Below are 17,990 nucleotides of genomic sequence, written 5' to 3' on the forward strand. Positions count from 1 at the left end.
TTAAGTGGAAATAGCTCTGCCAAGCAAATACCAGATAAGTTGACTCACCCTCTCTTCCCTTCACCACGAATAACCAATCCCACGCACTGTTTATTCCAGAATATTTTATTAAACTTTAGTTAAAGCGAAACTATCGTTAAACTGACATAATACTACAGTAAACTTGTATCCTAGTATTACATGTAGAACCTGGATCAGAACTTCCAGGACAGTTGTTTCATTTTCTATTGGTGGCCAATATTTCAGGAAAGGTTTGCTTTAGAAAACTACCACACTTCTTGATTGGGTTTTTTTTTTCGTTTCTTAAATGGGGTTTTGTGCTGTCTTGATCAAGGATGTCGCTCTAAATAAATCGACTTGGTCGATCCAAAGTACGTGCGGAAATGGCAAATTCTAACATGTGAAAGATTGTCTCTAATTCTAAAACTTTTGGGATCAAAATCTAAAAAGTTTACAAATACCTTCTCGAACGTTCCAGGAAAAAATCACGACAGTTACAAATGGCCATTACACCTCTGTATTAAAATCATTTCTTGATATAAGAATGCAAATACAGCATACTTCGTTTACAAATTCCAACTGGTTAGCTAAGTTACTACATGGATCATGTAATCACATGATTAAGGACCCTAAACCCTAACCCTAAGCAATTTTAACATGCCCTTTAACTTTATCATGCGTTTTCCCACTAGCCCTCTTATCATTACCAAGGTATGGAGCCACATGCTAAGACTGAGCCTACAAAAGGTACTGAAAGTGAACGCAGGGGATTATAATAACTTTCTTGAAAGACCCGATGTTAAATCCCAGAAGTAAAGGAGTGTATACCATCCCCCACCCCCACCCCTACCCCTCTCTCTTTGACCCTCCAGAAATCTCCACATCTTTCAGAGAAGTTTTCAATTGCTTTTGAAAATCTAAAACCATGTAATCACAGCAGTTAATATGAACAAAGCTTGACATTATCAATTCCCAATAGGAAATCAGAGTAAAACACGTAAAATGCTAAAAGCGCAGGAATTTGGGAGCGAACAAGTCACGATTAATTTTCGTTTTGCAATCACAGACCGAAGTAAAGCAAAGATGATGCAATCCCGGATCACTTTTGACACTCGATTGAAAAATCCTCTTATGCAGGATTTTCTCTTTTTTTTTCCCTTGTGCTTGTGGCCCATTATTCCCTCGCGTTTAAGTTTGTCATGCCCTTTTTACCCTTTGCTCAGGTTCAAAACTTATAAACATGACAACAAACACACCCATAAGGAGAGCAACGGAAAACAAAAAATGCCACAAGTCATGCCAGTCGAAAAATCCAAAAATGACACATTCTCCGTTTTTGTCACGAGAGTTTTCTGGCGCCGATGTTTTGTTTGTGGTGGGTAACCATGTGAAAACCCAAACAGCTGCTACCAAAATGATAAAGTTGAGAAAGATAAAAAGAACTAGTAAAGTACCCCTACCATGAAGCTTTCCAAATTTGCCTTTGGAAAGCTTCTCCCAAGGCCTAGCTTTAGCTAGGATTGCGGCGACGCTACAGGCAATGCATGCAATCAGAAGCGCTTGAACCGGATCGCTAAACAAGTTATACGTAAAAAACCCACTGGGTATTTGCAGGCCACTCCAAATGAATAAAACTGCGTCAAGTTTGTCTTCACCGTCACCACTTCTAAACTTTTTGTGTCTATTAAATGTAAACCAAGTCCAGCAAACTATCACAAGCCAGAAAATGACCAGGAATACCATGAAAAACCCCTGCACTGTTTTGTTGAGCCCAGAATTCGAGATAAGTAGCGCACAAAAGTAGTTAGAAATAAAAAGAGGCATAATAATAAATAGGAAGAAGCCAGGAGCGTCAACTAGGTACTTTTCATTTTGCGGACTATTCTGCTTAGTGCCACTATACAGCAATAGTACAGTTAAACCAGCTATGATAAGCATGAAGGCCGAATCGAACTGAAATGTGAACACGCCTGGACAGAGGTGGCAAAGGGCGGACAACAATCCCCGGAAAACCAAAGCCCACGAAAACGCATACCCAATAGAAAAGAAAGACCCCTCTTGAATTTTTTTTTCCGCCACGGCGGCTCCGCCACTTCTGCGACGAAGATTCACCTTCGTTTCCAGTATTAGTACCCACACAACTAAGATTAGGCCGTGGACTATGTAAGTCAAGTTACTTATCATCAAGTTAAACGGAATATCATAATTTACAACTCTATAACAAAAGTCGTTGTAGTAACATTTATCTCTGTCCCCTTCCTGAATCATCGTATCCCAGTTTGCAAACACGAACTGAGAAGCACCTATCATAAGCGTAAAACCCACAATGCCTGTGATAAAGGAATAGGTCTTTGGACTGGCGGAGAACCAATGATCTCTGATTACCGTCCACATTGTACAAACGAACACTTTTAAATTAGCATTATTATTGACCTGATTACCTTCACCAGGCTTTACCTCGAAGAGAAAATACGCAAAGATAGACACTAATATACCAACCACAAATGATACAAAAAATAGGACACAAATGGGCGTGGTATAATTATAATCGAACGACCTTGTCAGCTTTAAAGTAACATGTTTTGACCCACTAAGTTTGACGTCACCTGATGAGTTCTTCAAACTAATTCCAATGAACCATCTGGAAACGGAATCGGTTAAAGGGGGAATGGAAACGCTGGATAAAGTTATCCGTCCTTTTGTTGCAAAAGAAAGTCGAAGAGATTCTTTCTTGTAATTTATGCTCTCGAGGTCTTTCTGGACATCGACTTCTTCACAGTTGTGCGATACCTTCAAATAGGCAACAACTGTTGATTGAGACGTGGCAGTAATGTCTAGTTGTTTATCAGAGATACCTTGAGGTGGAATGAACTGGAACACGCTCACCTCATCTCCCTGGACATTGACTGTGTGTGGTTCATCAAGCGCGATTTCTGATGCACCTTCGGCTATTTGCACTGTGAAGGAAAGCCCACTGCCTTTTCCCACCACTGATAACTTCTTCCCTGTGTTTTGATCATTGGTCAAACCGGTGGGACAAATGCTTAAAGTGTTCCAAACTGATGTTGGCTTTGAAAGGTCCACATGACCAAGTAGAGATGAGTCAACTCTCTGGTACAGGGAAACGAGCAAGGAACCTAAAAATAAAAGAGAGAATCTAGCACATGAATACATCAATAACTACCAAAACAGATGATAATAAGATTTCATAGGAGCCCACTAATGTGGGGTTAATGTCCACCCTAATGGCTTCGCTTGCCTGCCGGTCACTGAATCGAGCTGGGCTTCTTGCTGGAGACGCTTTGTTCTATTTTTTAATTCAAGCGAGACATTAAGCTCACAAATTTCTCCAAATCTCTCTACTTTGTAGTGAATGTTAGGGAAGGTCACAGACCCATATTCTTCAGATAAAATCAAACTAGAAAATGACTAATGTATCTTCTCAGCATAGCTGCTTCTTAGATCATTGTAGAAAAGAAGGTCTGAAAATGTTGAGACTTGTTCTTCCAGGCGCTCTTATCAGTACAAATATTTTTCTTTCCATAACTCACACCTAAGTTCCACATATCAGAGCCAAAATCTACTCTTATTTCTCTATAACCTTTAATTTTTATAGTATCTTTTGGAAACAGATTTGGAGACTTAATTTCTACTTCCTACTAGGAGGGAGGTGATACTGACCCTTATCGAGCTGGTAAGTCACCGCAGGCTGTGAAATAGTAATAATAATAAAAAAAGCTGTCTGCATATTTGAGATCACTGAGCAAGATTAAATCAAACTATTGAAAACAAATTCAGCGAAACGAGACCTATCCAAGTAGCTACCGATCTCTCTGACCATTGAAAACTGAAAGATATTTGGACTTGCAATACGGGTGTACAGGCTGGATAAACAGTAGACACGGAAATATGTTGCGCAGTCAGAAACGAATTGTGTTACGGGGAAATTTACTGATTCTTCCGTGTGTTTGTTTGGGACATGTTTATTCGTAAACTTTCCATATTTAATCATTTGAGTTCTTTCAAGTTCTTTCATTCTAGTAAGCTAAAAAAATTAATATCTATATATATTTATAGAAAACCACAGTAGCTTTTGAAAAGTAAACTAGGAGATTTCTGCTTCGTTTCTTGCTTCCATTATACACCTGTATGTCGGTACTTTTGTCGTTCATTATTAGTGAAATTTTAGGTTAATATAAGTGTTAATGGTCTTTCTGGAAAAACTGGTTCTCATGGCAGTAGGTAGCTGAGTTTATACGCGTAATTTTTATTTCCTTTCATACGATAGTTTCCACACCAACCTTACATAGATAAACAGAAATTTTAGTTACTTTTCCACTTTTATTTCCAAAGCTACTCCACCGTGATTAAGATAGGTAATATTTTCTATAACAGAGCTTCGAATTCTCACCTAAGTTTCCTATTTTTAATGGCCTAGAGTCTATTGTATCCTTCCTTTTCATTTTGAGATTATTTTCGTCGTAGAGACAGATGGAATATTTAAGTAGCTTCTGTTTAACTTCAAAGAAACATTTTTCGATTCTTCTGTTATACTGTTCAAATATGGTAGATTTGGAGAACAATGGAACCTGACATCAGTTCTTATTTAAGCAAGTACTTTGTAAAGCTTTTTTCGATTACATAGACGACGGCATGCCGATTACCAGTTTAGTTTTTACTCTTGCATGATGTACGTTAGAGGGCTCTTCGAATAAAGTCTGCTGTGGAACCCAAACGCTGTCTCATCCTTGACCTCCGTATAAGCTCGCTCGAAGTAGATCGCCGTGTACCAGGAAATCGTGACGAGTTTCAGTTCTCGCAAGCCGAGTGGTTTCTACCGAGTTATTTTTCCCCCGTTTTTTACGTTTCCCACAAAGTCCAGTTTAGTGCGCGAAAACCTATCGTCATAATGAGTCAAACAAACTAAGTGCAAGAACGGCAGGAGCAAGGGTAATGTGTTTCTAGTTTCTTGCAGGAACGCTGGTTCGCTTATGCTCTTTCAAGGACAGTCTATCCTGAAATCACTAGGAGTTTAAAGTTGGCATTTTGTTCATCGGTGGAATGCCACAACAATAATGCTCAGGAATTAAAGATCCTTCGTAAGAAGCGACCACCTCAATGAATGCATGAGTGGCGATTCAGTAAAAGTCTTAATTTCAAGTCTCGAAAGTAAGAACCCTGATCTGTGCAAACAGTGAATGTATTCAGGAAAATCTACAAATTCCTGAATTGATAAGAGTTACCACTTTCGGAAATTTCGAAAACACTTTCGGATTACAGAAGAATAATCAAGGAATGAAATGAATGTAGAAAGAGAGATTTTGTTTCTTCATTAAAACCAAAAGTCAACAAAACTTCGCTCTCCTAGAAGTAGGTAACACCACTCTATCAAACTGGTTATGCCCTCACCTTTCTTCTTGTCATTCCTTTTAGTTTTCATGCGTAAAAAGCTCCCGGGTTTGTCCAGCTTCAACACACAAGATAGTTGCAGATAGCTGTCGGTGGATATTGTGCCAGTGATCTCTATCACCCCACTCTGGACATTTGAAACAGTCATGCTGGACGAACATGTTGCTAGAAGATGTCCACAGGCTGAGGGGCACCAAGCGAGTAGAAGTAGGAATGAATATAAAAGGATTGAAAACATCCTAAAAAGCAAGGCTTACGTTGCTTTATTTAGATAGCACCTTATCTTGTTGGTTGTGCTGCGTGCAAACAAGAGACCTGACGGGTGTTTTTATGCCCTATTGATTCTCAACACGACACTTTGGAAAGACAAGAGCCTAGTAATAATAGGTTGCTGTCTTGGGTCTTGTTTTAAATAATTTATTTGATTAATATTCAGGGTCAAGCTACTCATGCTTTTTGTTGCGGCTGAATCCACCCAAAGTTAGAAAAATCCTATTTAACCTCGGAGAAAGCCAAAAGTACAACCTCTTGCTCAAGCTCAAGACTTGCGTTGCTTTATTTAGATAGCGCCCTATCTTGTTGGCTTTCCATGCCGTAATAATTCTCAACATGACACTTTGGACAGACAAAAGCCTAGTTATAACAGGTTTCCGTCTCACTTTAAATAATTTATTCGATGACTACAACTTTATTTCTGGCGTAGGGGCTCATCACAGAGTGCGTTTCTACCAGAACAATTTGCAATCTCAGCAGCCAGCGAAAACACATCACAATATCACTAGAGTCAATAAGTGCCGGGAGTAATAACAAGCAAACAGTTGGAGCGCGGGAAAAATGCGGGCGACCAAGTCTCGACTGGGTTTTAGTTTTGCATCTGATTGGTTGTTGATCGGGTGGCGGAACTTTTCTGAGTCATAAAGCGAAGAAAAACAAAACCATGACCATCCCGGATCACTTCGACACTCGGGTACAAATAGTTCTCGGCCACCGATCATTTAGCAGATGAAAAGCAAGGCTTGTGTTGCTTAATTTAGACAGCGCCGTATCTTGTTGGCTCTGTTGCGTGCAAACAAGAGACCTGTGTTTCTATGCCCTAATGATTCTCAACACGACACATTGGAAAGACAAAAGCCTAGTAATAATAGGTGATGAATTGCCATCTCTTTTGAAATAATTTCTTTGATGAAAAATTCAGGGTCAAGCTACTCGAACTTTTTGTTGAGGCTAAATCCATCCAAAGTTAGACAAATCCTATTTGGCCTCGGGGGAAACCAAAAGTAAAAGCTCTGATTCCTGAAAATAACGCAAGCTTATAAGTAATGTGGTGCCAAATTTGCGAGTTTTCCTCAAATTAATCTAATATTTAGAGTTTGAATTCAACACCAACGGGATCTTAAGGGAAACGTATGCTCCAGATACTTATATTAAGTCATCCATGTACAAGAGTATATGAACTTAATTACTTTTTCCAAAGAGTAGCCCAGCTGTGACTGAACAGTCTCGAACTCTTTCTTCCATCCAAAGGCGGTACTTTTGGACAATTAAGGGCCAGTCAAAGAGACATTCTTAACTCAAACAAATACCTTTTTACGATAATCAAAAAACAGTTGATACAGACTTTTGACATTAGGGTCTGATTTGAGAGGGTGGTTTGATTTTGGACGCTAGTGTCAGAATTTACTAATGACCGGCTTTAGACACTAGTGACCGATTTTAGGCACTAGTGTCCAAGTATAGACACTACGTAGTGACTAATTTTAGACACTAGTGTCCAATTTTAAACATTAGTGTCCACGTCCACAAGAGCAGTTTTCAACTGACTTTCGAAAAAACAAAGCCATTCAAGCCCAAAAGCCGATCATAACAAGCTTTAACACTATCAACAGCCGATGAGAACACAAATTATTCAAGCAAACTACCAATAGCGCGGAAGATCGCGGAGGACCAAGTCACGATTTATTTTTGTTTTGCAGCTGATTGGTCGAGGAGGATAGTGTGCGTTTTCTACACCATTCACAGGCCGAAGTAAAGCAAACAAAAGCAATCCCAGATCAATTTTGACATGCAATTGAAAACTTCCTTATTATATGGAGTTTTACATTGCACTCCCTTACATTACTTATTCTGAAGCCTACGACTTTTGCACGGGTTCAGAACTTAAAAACATGACAACAATTATGGCCATTAGGACACCAAAGGAGGACAAAAAATGCCAAAGATCGTGCCAATCGAAAAATCCCAGAAAAGCACATTCTTCGTTTTGGTCACGGGAGTGTTCTGGCGTCAGCGATTCGTTTGTGGTGGGCAGCGATTTGAAAACGCCAAAAGCTCCCACTAAAACGATGAAAGTGAGGAAGATGAAAAGCCCTTGATAAATTTCGTGGCTGTTCGGCAATTGTGCTTGCATTCACAGCAACAGCACAGCTTTCTCCAGGGGCTAAGCTTAGCGGGGACAACAATGATGCTACAAATGTGCAGGTATACAGAAACACCTGTGACAGATTGATGAACAAAAACACAAAAAGATACCCAAGGGTACTACCAGGCCACCCAAAATGAATAAAAACACATTACATGCATTTCGGCATACTCCTTTGTGGATATTTAACTTATAAAAAGCCCACTAAACTATCAAAAGTCACCAAAAGTCAGGAAAACTTCTGTAGTAGTTTTTCTGAGCCAATCATAGAGCGAATGAAAACAGAGCTATGGCAAGATCTCAGAGTACTTTCGACACTTAGGAGGAAAAAGCTCTACCAGTCAAATACCAGATATGTTGACTCACTCTTTGTTCCCTTCTCCACGAATAACCAATCCCACACACTGTTTATTCCAGCATCGCCCAGAAAGCAAAGACATATCCGGGACCTTGACTGCGCCGCTGGCGGTAAATTTGAAAGTTGATTAGTGAAGTGGGCTTAAAACAAAAGAGAAATTGATCAGAAAATGTCCAAGAGGGCTTGCGTTTTTCAAGTTTTCGTCTAAACTCCGCAACATTCCTTAGTTTTAGCATATGGTCTTTATAGAACAAGAATCATTAAAAAATATTTTTCCATTCTCGCCTTTTTGTATGTTCTTTAATCCCTGGCTATTTTTATGTGAAATTTGGCCTTTTTAGTCATCAGTGAGTATGGGAAGTTGTTTTTGATTCACATCAAGACTGGATTTCTCTTGAACTAATACCCTAATTTCTGTTTTAGCATGTGGTTATGACAGTTAAGCTTCCAATGAAGCTTTACACAAACTTTCGTGTGGTTTTGACGGTTGGAAGTTATGGCTTTGCCAGAATTTCTGAAACGACTTCTGATCTCTCTCTCGCTTTTGCCTCAGATGAAACCCATGAGAACAGAACTGACTTATTTCAAAACTTCCTCGAGTATATTAATGTATTCTAAGCTCCGCCTCCATGAACAAGAGCGCGTGTAGCATCGCAGTTAACCATTCAAAACGAAACATTACCACATGACAACTTTGTAAACTCTGAAATCGTTGTGAGATGTTGCTAGGCTTTGTTTCCAACTTCTAGATATTTTTCCGAAGAAATATCTCGTAACGCGCTAATCATGTTCACGACACAAAATAAGGACAGTAAGCTCCTATAAGTCATGGGCATCACTAAGTCGCTTTAAGTCGGAGAAAGAACTTTCCGTAACATGTTCTTATAAACATGCTTAAAATCGACAGGTTTGTTTCTGCGTAACCACTGACAACGCGTAACCCGGTCATATTGTTGCCCCATTGAGCTATAATTTACATATACACCATCGCCTTCCACTGTAAGTGTGCCGCAAAAACGCTCGAGAAAAGTTAAAGTTCTGTGATATTCAAAATGTGCATCTTCCAAGAAATGCAAAGCGTTGATTGGGAGCTCTCTTAAGAGCTCGTAGAATCCCCGATTAATGCATTCTAAGCTCCGCCTCCAAAAACAATAGTGCGTGTGGCATCGCATTTAACCATTCAAAACGAAACGCTACCACACAATAACTTTGTAAACTCTGAAATCGTTGTGAAATGTTACCGGGTTTTGTTTCCTACTTCTAGATATTTTTCGGAAGAAGTATCTCGTAACGCGCCAATCATGTTCACAACACAAAATAAGGACAGAATCTTTATTACACTTCTTCTAAACTTTAGTTAAGTTAGTTAGCGAAAGTTTCGTTAAACCGACATAATACTACAATAAACTTGTATCCTAGTATTACATGAATAACCTAGATGAGAACTTCTAGGACGGTTGTGTTTCACTTTCTATTAATGGCTAATATTTCAGGAAAGGTTTGCATTAAAAAACTACCACACTTCTCGATTGCGTTTTTTTTTTTCGTTTCTTAAATGGCCCTTTACGCTGTCTTGATCAAGAACGTCGCTTTACATAAATTGACTTGGTTGACCCAAAGTACATGCGGAAATGGCAAATTCTAACATGTGAAAGATTGTCTCTAATTCTAAAAATTTTATGATAAAAATCTAAAAAGTTTACAAATACCTTCACGAACGTTTCAGGAAAAAAAAATTATGGTAATTACAAATGGCCATAACAGCTTTGTCTTAAAATCATTCCTCGATATAAGAATACAAATACAGTATACTTCGTTTATAAATTCCAGCTGGTTATAATGCTAGCTAAGTTAGTACAGGCTCCTAGCTCATTACTTCCTCACGTTTAAGCCTCTCATACCCTTTTTCCCTTGTGCTTCTGGCTCATCATTCCCTCGCGTTTTAGCCTGCACTACGCTTTTTTCCCTTTGTGCTTCTGGCTCATTATTCTCTCGTATTTCAGCCTGTGGGCATTGTTCAGGTTCAGAACTTACAAACATGACAGTTCAGTAGCCCTCTTATCATTACCAAGGTAAGTAACCACATGCTAAGATTGAGCCTACACAAGGTGCTGAAAGTGATCATGAAAGCAGGGCAGTATAATATTTTTCTTGAGAGACCTGATGTTAAATCCCAGAAGTAAACGAGTGTATACCCTCTCACCCCATTTAGATCCCCAAGACATCTCCACGTTTTTCAGAGCATTTTTCAATTGCTGTCGAAAATCTAAAACCATATAATCACCATGTAACAGTCAATAAGCACAAAGATTGATATTACCAATAACCAATAAGAACTCAGAATAAAACAGGTAAAATACTAAAAGCGCGGGAATTCACGGGCGAACAAGTTATGATTAATTTTCGTTTTGTAATCACAGACAAAAGTAAAGCAAAGATGATGCAATCCCGGATCACTTTTGACACTCAATTGAAAAATACTCTTATGTAGAAGTTTCTGCTCAATTTTTCCTTTGTGCTTCTGGCTCATTATACCCTCACGTTTTAGCCTGCACTGCCCTTTTTTTTCCTTTTTCCTCTTCTCTCATAATTCCCTCGCGTTTTGGCCCGCACTGTGTTTTTTTCCCTTTGTGCTTCCGGCTCACTATACCCTCGCGTTTCAGCCTGCTGGCTTTGCTCGGCTTTAGAACTCATAAACATGACAACAAACGCACCCATAAGGAGAGCAAAGGAAGACAAAAAATGCCACAGGTCATGCCAGTCGAAAAATCCTAAAATAACACATTCTTTGTTTTGGTCACGAGAGTTTTCTGGCGATAATGTTTTGTCTGTGGTGGGAAACTGTGTGAAAACCCAAACAGCTGCTACCAAAATGATACCGGTGAGAAAGATAAAAAGAACTTGTAAAGTGCCCCTACCATGAAGCTTTCCAAATTTGTCTTTGGAAATCTTCTCCCAAAGCCTAGCTTTAGGTAGGATTGCGACGACGCAACAGGCAATGCATGTCAACAGAAACGCTTGAGCCGGATCCCTAAACCAGTAAACTTTAAAAATCGCCGCGGGTATTACAAGGCCACCCAAAATGAATACAAATGCGTTAAATGTCTTGTTCCTACAACACTTTTGGTGCATATTTAGTTTATAAAAAGCCCAAAACAACATCCCAAACCACCAAATGATCAGGAATTTGTAGAAAAACGCCTGCATTGTTATGTTCAGGCCAGAATTCGAGTTAAGTCGCCCAGCAAAGTAGTTTAAAACAAAAAGAGGTATAATGAAAAGTAGGAAGAAGTTAGAAGCGTTAACTCGGTACTTCTCATTTTGAGAACGATTCCGCTCAATGCCATTATACAACAACAGTACAATTAAACCAGCTATGATAAACATGAAGGCCGAATCGAACTGAAATGTGAACACGCCTGGACAGAGGTGGTAAAGTGTGGAAAACAATCCCTGGAACCCCAAAGCCCAGGCTAACGCATACGCGATAGAAAAAGAGTACCTCTGTTTTATTGCTGTTGCCCCTTCGACGTCTTTGCAGCGAAGATTCACCTTCCTTTCCAGCATCCATAGCCACAAAGCTAAGATTGGGCCGTGGACTATGTAGGGTAAGTTACTTGTCATTAAGTTACATGGAATATCAAGATTTGCAACTCTATAACAAAAGTCGTTGTAGTAACATTGATCTCTGTTCCCTTCCTGAATCATCGTATTCCAGTTTACAAACACGAACTGAGAAGCACCTACCATAAGCGTAACACCCACAATACATGTGATGTGGGCATAGCCCTCTCGATCAGAGGAAAACCAGTGAGATCTGATTACCTTCCGCTCTTCACAAACTAAATTGGCATTATTATTGACCTGATTACCTTCACCAGGCTTTGCCTGGATGAGAGACTCTTCGAAGAGAAAATACGCAAAGATAGACACTAATATACCAACCACAAATGATACAAAAAATAGGACACAAATGGGCGTGGCATAATTATAATCAAACGACCTTGTCAGCATTAATGCGACATTTTTTGACTCACTAAGTTTGACGTCACCTGATAAGTTCTTCAGACCAATTCCAATGAACCATCTGGAAACGGAATCGGTTAAAGGGGGAATAGAAACGCTAGATAAAGTTATCCGTCCTTTTGTTACAAAGGACAGTCGAAGAGATTCCTTCTTGTAATCTATGCGCTCGAGGTCTTTCTGGACATCGACTTCTTCACAGTTGTGCGATACCTTCAAATAGGCAACAACTGTTGATTGAGACGTGGCAGTGATGTCCAGTTGTTTATCAGAGATACCTTGAGGTGGAATGAACTGGAACACGCTCACCTCAGCTCCCTGGACATTGACTATGCGTGTTTCATCAAGCGCGATTTCTGATGCACCTTCGGCTATTTGCACGGTGAAAGAAAGCCCACTGCCTTTTCCCAACACTGATAACAACTTCTCCCCCGTGGTTTTATTATTGGTCAAACCGGTGGGACAAATGCTTAAAGTGTTCCAAACTGATGTTGGCTTTGAAAGGTCCACATGACCAAGTAGAGACGAGTCAACTCGCTGGTACAAGGAAACGAGCAAGGAACCTAAAAATAAAAGGGATAATCTAGCACATAAATACATCAATAACTATCAAAACAGATGATAATAAGATTTCATAGGAGCCTACTAATGTGGGGTTAATGTCCACCCTAATGGCTTCGCTTGCCTGCCGGTCACTGAATCGAGCTGCGCTTCTTGCTGGAGACGCTTTGTTCTATTTTTTAATTCAAGCGAGACATTAAGCTCACACATTTATCCAAATCTCTCTACTATGTAGTGAATGTTAGGGAAGGTCACAGACCCATATTCTTCTGATAAAATCAAACCAGAAAATGACGAATGTATCTTTACAGCATGACTGCTTCTTAGATCATTGTAGAAAAGGAAGTCTGAAAATGTTGAGGCTTGTTCTTCCAGGCGCTATTATCAGTACAAATGTTTTTCTTTCCATAACTCACACCTAAGTTCCACATATCAGAGCCAAAATCTACTCTTATTTCTCTATAACCTTTAATTTAAAAGTATCTTTTGGAAACATAGCTCAGATTTGGAGACTTAATTTCTACTTTAACCTGCCGTGACTAATCCTAAGCGCCCAGACTGACTAGGAATAAAAGGAACAAATTGAGCGAAACGAGACCTTTCCAAGTAGCTACTGCATGATCTCCTTGACTATTAAAATCTGAAATATTTTTGGATTCGCAGAAGCGAATTTGTCAAATAAAACTAGGTACGAGAACGACAGGAGCTAGGCTGATGTGTTTCAAGTTTCTTGTAGGAATGCTAGTTTCACTTTTCCTCTTACATGGACAGTCTATCCTAAAATTGCTAGAAGTTCGAAGTTGACATTTTGTTTATTGGTGGAATGCCACAACAATAATGCTCAAGTTTAACCGTAATTTTCGGAATTAAAGATCCTTCGAGAGAAGCGACCACGACGAAGAATGCTGTAAAATTTTAATCATAAGTCTGATCTGGAAAGAAGGAAACCTGATCTGTGCAAACAGTGAATAGCATCAGGAGAAGCTGCACAGTCCATAATTAATAATAGTTACCTGTTAAGGATATCGAACAAAAGAACAGCCTTTTTTTTTATTAGATCAATTGTCAATTACTTTAATTTGTGTGCCTAGTTACAATCTTAGTTACAATGTTTATCTTTTTCCCTATTGGTTTGTAATCGGATATTTTAGCGTCACCACGCGCATATAAAAACTAAATTAGCGTCCCTATAAGCCAGAGTTTCGTAAGATTTCACCTTGAACAGCAGCAACTTCGTTCTTTCGTTCCAAACCTTTGGCACAAGCGGGACCGATATGTAAGTGATTTTGTTAGTTTTATTTCAATATGTTTAAGTTTAGTTTTTACCTTGGGCGATAGCGCACATATGTACTGTGTTGTACAACAGTACAACTAATTATCTTGAAATCGAAGGAGTATTTTGAAACACAGGCGGCCCAAGCTTCAGCTGTGAGATGATCATCTTACGCAATAACGGTCATGGCGGAATTATAAGAGTTTGTATGGGCATATTTACGACCGCCCTCAGGAATAAAAAAAAATACGTCAAATTCTCAAAAAAAATACCTCACCTCGCTTCCACAGCGTATTGCTTGTTATCTGACCGCTTACTTTGATGAAAAGAGCCCATTTGAGCGAGTTGTTCATTTCGAGGTTTTCAACGTACATAAGAAAAGCCCAAGGCTGAACACTCCATTTCCGAACGCCTGATCCGAGAAGCGAAAAATCCAAGCTCAAAATGATAGGGCGGCCACAAATCCAACACAGAATCCAAGCACACATAATGTAGTTTCATTTCAATTCACTACAAACTCAATCTTCCCCGTGCAACCGACGCTAAGCCGCGGTTTGCTTCAAAAATTTCCAGTTTAGAGGTTTCTAACAGCCCGCGACCACATCAACCTTGACACACGACCGTTGAAACCCTACCTCCTTTTCAAACTGAGCCTTGCCGGGGACCACACCGTCCGTTATTATCAATAAATTAGTTTAGAACCACGGGTCCCCTCCGGTCGAAATCGATCGAGAGGCTATTGTTTTATCCTAAAGTAAAAGAAATAAGTATCTACAAGGGCACTTGGCAAGAAACACATACACGAAGTGCGAAATTTAGCGTAGCCGGCAACTAAGAATAAAGTAAATACTTACATGGCTGAGCGACTTGTTCTATTGTGACTCACATTCTCGTGCGGACGAAGCGAAATAACAGTTGTCTTGTTGGCAGAATTAAAATAGGTATGTCCAGATAGAACTAAATTGAATACTGGTATAAATCCTTGCCAGGTTTTCCTCTGACTACGAAAATAATCACACATTTGTAAACATTTCCGAAGGCGAATTCGATTGGCCGATCGAAACAATAGCCTCTTGATCGATTTCGACCTGAGGGAACCCGTGGTTCTAAAACAATTTATTGATAATAACGGACGGCGTGGTCCCTGGCGAGGCTCAGTTTGAAAAGGAGGTAGGGTTTCAACGGTCGTGTGTCAAGGTTGATGTGGTCGCGGGCTGTTAGAAACCTCTAAACTGGAAATGTTTGAAGCAAACTGCGGCTTAGCGTCGGTTGCACGGGGAAGATTGAGTTTGTAGTGAATTGAAATGAAACTACAGTATGTGTGCTTGGATTCTGCGTTGGATTTGTGGCCGCCCGGTCATTTTGAGCTTGGATTTTTCGCTTCTCGGATCAGGCGTTCGGAAATGGAGTGTTCAGCCTTGGGCTTTCTTATATGCGTTGAAAACCTCGAAATGAACAACTCGCTCAAATGGGCTCTTTTCATCAAAGTAAGCGGTCAGATAACAAGCACTACGCTGTGGAAGCGAGGTGAGGTATTTTTTTTGAGAATTTGACGTATTTTTTTATTCCTTAGAGCGCTCGTAAATATTCCCATACAAACTCTTAAAATTCCGCCATGACCGTTATTGCGTAAGATGATCATCTCACAGCTGGAGCTTGGGCCGCCTGTGTTTGAAATAACTAGACGCTCACACAGTGACGCCCACATTTTAGTCTTTGGGCTGTTAATCAGCCGCAAATGGTCATCGTGTAGCCGATCTTTGAATCTCGAGTAGTTTTAATTTAGCCTTTTATGATTTTTTTATGTTAATTCACGTTGATTGTTGTTATTTTAATCGCGTTATCGACATAGGCACGTAAAGCGTTTCTTTCATGCCTTTCGCACCAATTCAATTAGATTCATGCTTTCGTTATAATATTATTGCAATTTCAGTTTACGATCGTGATCGTGACCGTGATCTAAATAAACACCGTTGATAGTCATCTTGGTTTTCGTGGTTTCATTACGACCGGTAAAATAGTCCCACATCAGCGAAACTTAGAAAACACGCATAGCGACACCCCTCGAAGTTTCCTCTTTCGTCGCAAGCGTCGCTTTACCACTTTCGGAAATTTCGAAAACACTTTCGGATTACTAAAGAATAATTAAGGAATTAAATCAATGTAGAAAGAGAGATTTTGTTTCTTCATTAAAACCAAAAGTCAACAAAACTTCGCTCTCCTAGAAGTAGGTAACACCACTCTATCAAACTGGTTATGCCCTCACCTTTCTTCTTGTCATTCCTTTTAGTTTTCATGCGTAAAAAGCTCCCGGGTTTGTCCAGCTTCAAAACACAAGATAGCTGCAGAATGCTGTTACTGGATAGTGTGCCATTGATCTCTATCACCCCACTCTGGACATTTGAAACATTCATACCGGACGAACATGTTGCTAGAAGATGTCCACAGGCTGAGGGGCACCGAGCAAATAGGAGTAGGAATGAATATAAAAGGATTGAAAACATCCTAAAAAGCAAGTCTTGCGTTGCTTAATTTAGATAGCACCTTATCTTCTTGGTTGTGCTGCGTGCAAACAAGAGACCTGACGGGTGTTTTTATGCCCTATCGATTCTCGACATGACACTTTGGAAAGACAAGAGCCTAGTTATAATAGGTTGCGGCCTTGTTTTAAATAATTTATTTGATTAATATTCAGGGTCAAGCTACTCATGCTTTTTGTTGCGGCTGAATCCACCCAAAGTTAGAAAAATCCTATTTAACCTCGGAGAAAGCCAAAAGTACAACCTCTTGCTCAAGCTCAAGACTTGCGTTGCTTTATTTAGATAGCGCCCTATCTTGTTGGCTTTCCATGCCGTAATAATTCTCAACATGACACTTTGGACAGACAAAAGCCTAGTTATAACAGGTTTCCGTCTCACTTTAAATAATTTATTCGATGAATACATCTTTATTTCTGGCGTAGGAGCTCATCACAGAGTGCGTTTCTACCAGAACAATTTGCAATCTCAGCAGCCAGCGAAAACACATCACAATATCACTAGAGTCAATAAGTGCCGGGAGTAATAACAAGCAAACAGTTGGAGCGCGGGAAAAATGCGGGCGACCAAGTCTCGACTGGGTTTTAGTTTTGCATCTGATTGGTTGTTGATCGGGTGGCGGAACTTTTCTGAGTCATAAAGCGAAGAAAAACAAAACCATGACCATCCCGGATCACTTCGACACTCGGGTACAAATAGTTCTCGGCCACCGATCATTTAGCAGATGAAAAGCAAGGCTTGTGTTGCTTAATTTAGACAGCGCCGTATCTTGTTGGCTCTGTTGCGTGCAAACAAGAGACCTGTGTTTCTATGCCCTAATGATTCTCAACACGACACATTGGAAAGACAAAAGCCTAGTTATAATAGGTGATGAATTGCCATCTCTTTTGAAATAATTTCTTTGATGAAAAATTCAGGGTCAAGCTACTCGAACTTTTTGTTGAGGCTAAATCCATCCAAAGTTAGACAAATCCTATTTGGCCTCGGGGGAAACCAAAAGTAAAAGCTCTGATTCCTGAAAATAACGCAAGCTTATAAGTAATGTGGTGCCAAATTTGCGAGTTTTCCTCAAATTAATCTAATATTTAGAGTTTGAACGGGATCTTAAGGGAAACGTATGCTCCAGATACTTATATTAAGTCATCCATTAACAAGAGTATATGAACTTAATTACTTTTTCCAAAGAGTAGCCCAGCTGTGACTGAACAGTCTCGAACTCTTTCTTCCATCCAAAGGCGGTACTTTTGGACAATTAAGGGCCAGTCAAAGAGACATTCTTAACTCAAACAAATACCTTTTTACGATAATCAAAAAACAGTTGATACAGACTTTTGACATTAGGGTCTGATTTTAGAGGGTGGTTTGATTTTGGACGCTAGTGTCAAAATTTACTAATGACCGGCTTTAGAC

At 39.7% G+C, this 17,990-nt stretch overlaps 2 protein-coding genes across 2 annotated transcripts; both read right to left on the reverse strand.

Annotated features, from left to right (window-relative positions):
• Positions 1–89: 89 nt before the first annotated feature.
• LOC131780907 (uncharacterized) lies at positions 90–5,734 on the reverse strand. Its single transcript, XM_066173334.1, has 2 exons — positions 5,410–5,734; positions 90–3,137 (listed from the first exon to the last, which is right to left on the reverse strand). The coding sequence occupies exons 1-2, from the start codon at positions 5,645–5,647 to the stop codon at positions 1,198–1,200; spliced, it is 2,178 nt and encodes a 725-aa protein (XP_066029431.1). The 5' UTR covers positions 5,648–5,734; the 3' UTR covers positions 90–1,197.
• Positions 5,735–9,582: 3,848 nt separating this feature from the next.
• On the reverse strand, positions 9,583–16,908 carry LOC136283861 (uncharacterized). Its single transcript, XM_066173333.1, has 2 exons — positions 16,310–16,908; positions 9,583–12,772 (listed from the first exon to the last, which is right to left on the reverse strand). The coding sequence occupies exons 1-2, from the start codon at positions 16,545–16,547 to the stop codon at positions 10,731–10,733; spliced, it is 2,280 nt and encodes a 759-aa protein (XP_066029430.1). The 5' UTR covers positions 16,548–16,908; the 3' UTR covers positions 9,583–10,730.
• Between the last annotated feature and the right edge of the window lie 1,082 nt (positions 16,909–17,990).

Source organism: Pocillopora verrucosa, chromosome 10, assembly GCF_036669915.1.
Source record: "Pocillopora verrucosa isolate sample1 chromosome 10, ASM3666991v2, whole genome shotgun sequence".
NCBI classification, from domain to species: domain Eukaryota; kingdom Metazoa; phylum Cnidaria; class Anthozoa; order Scleractinia; family Pocilloporidae; genus Pocillopora; species Pocillopora verrucosa.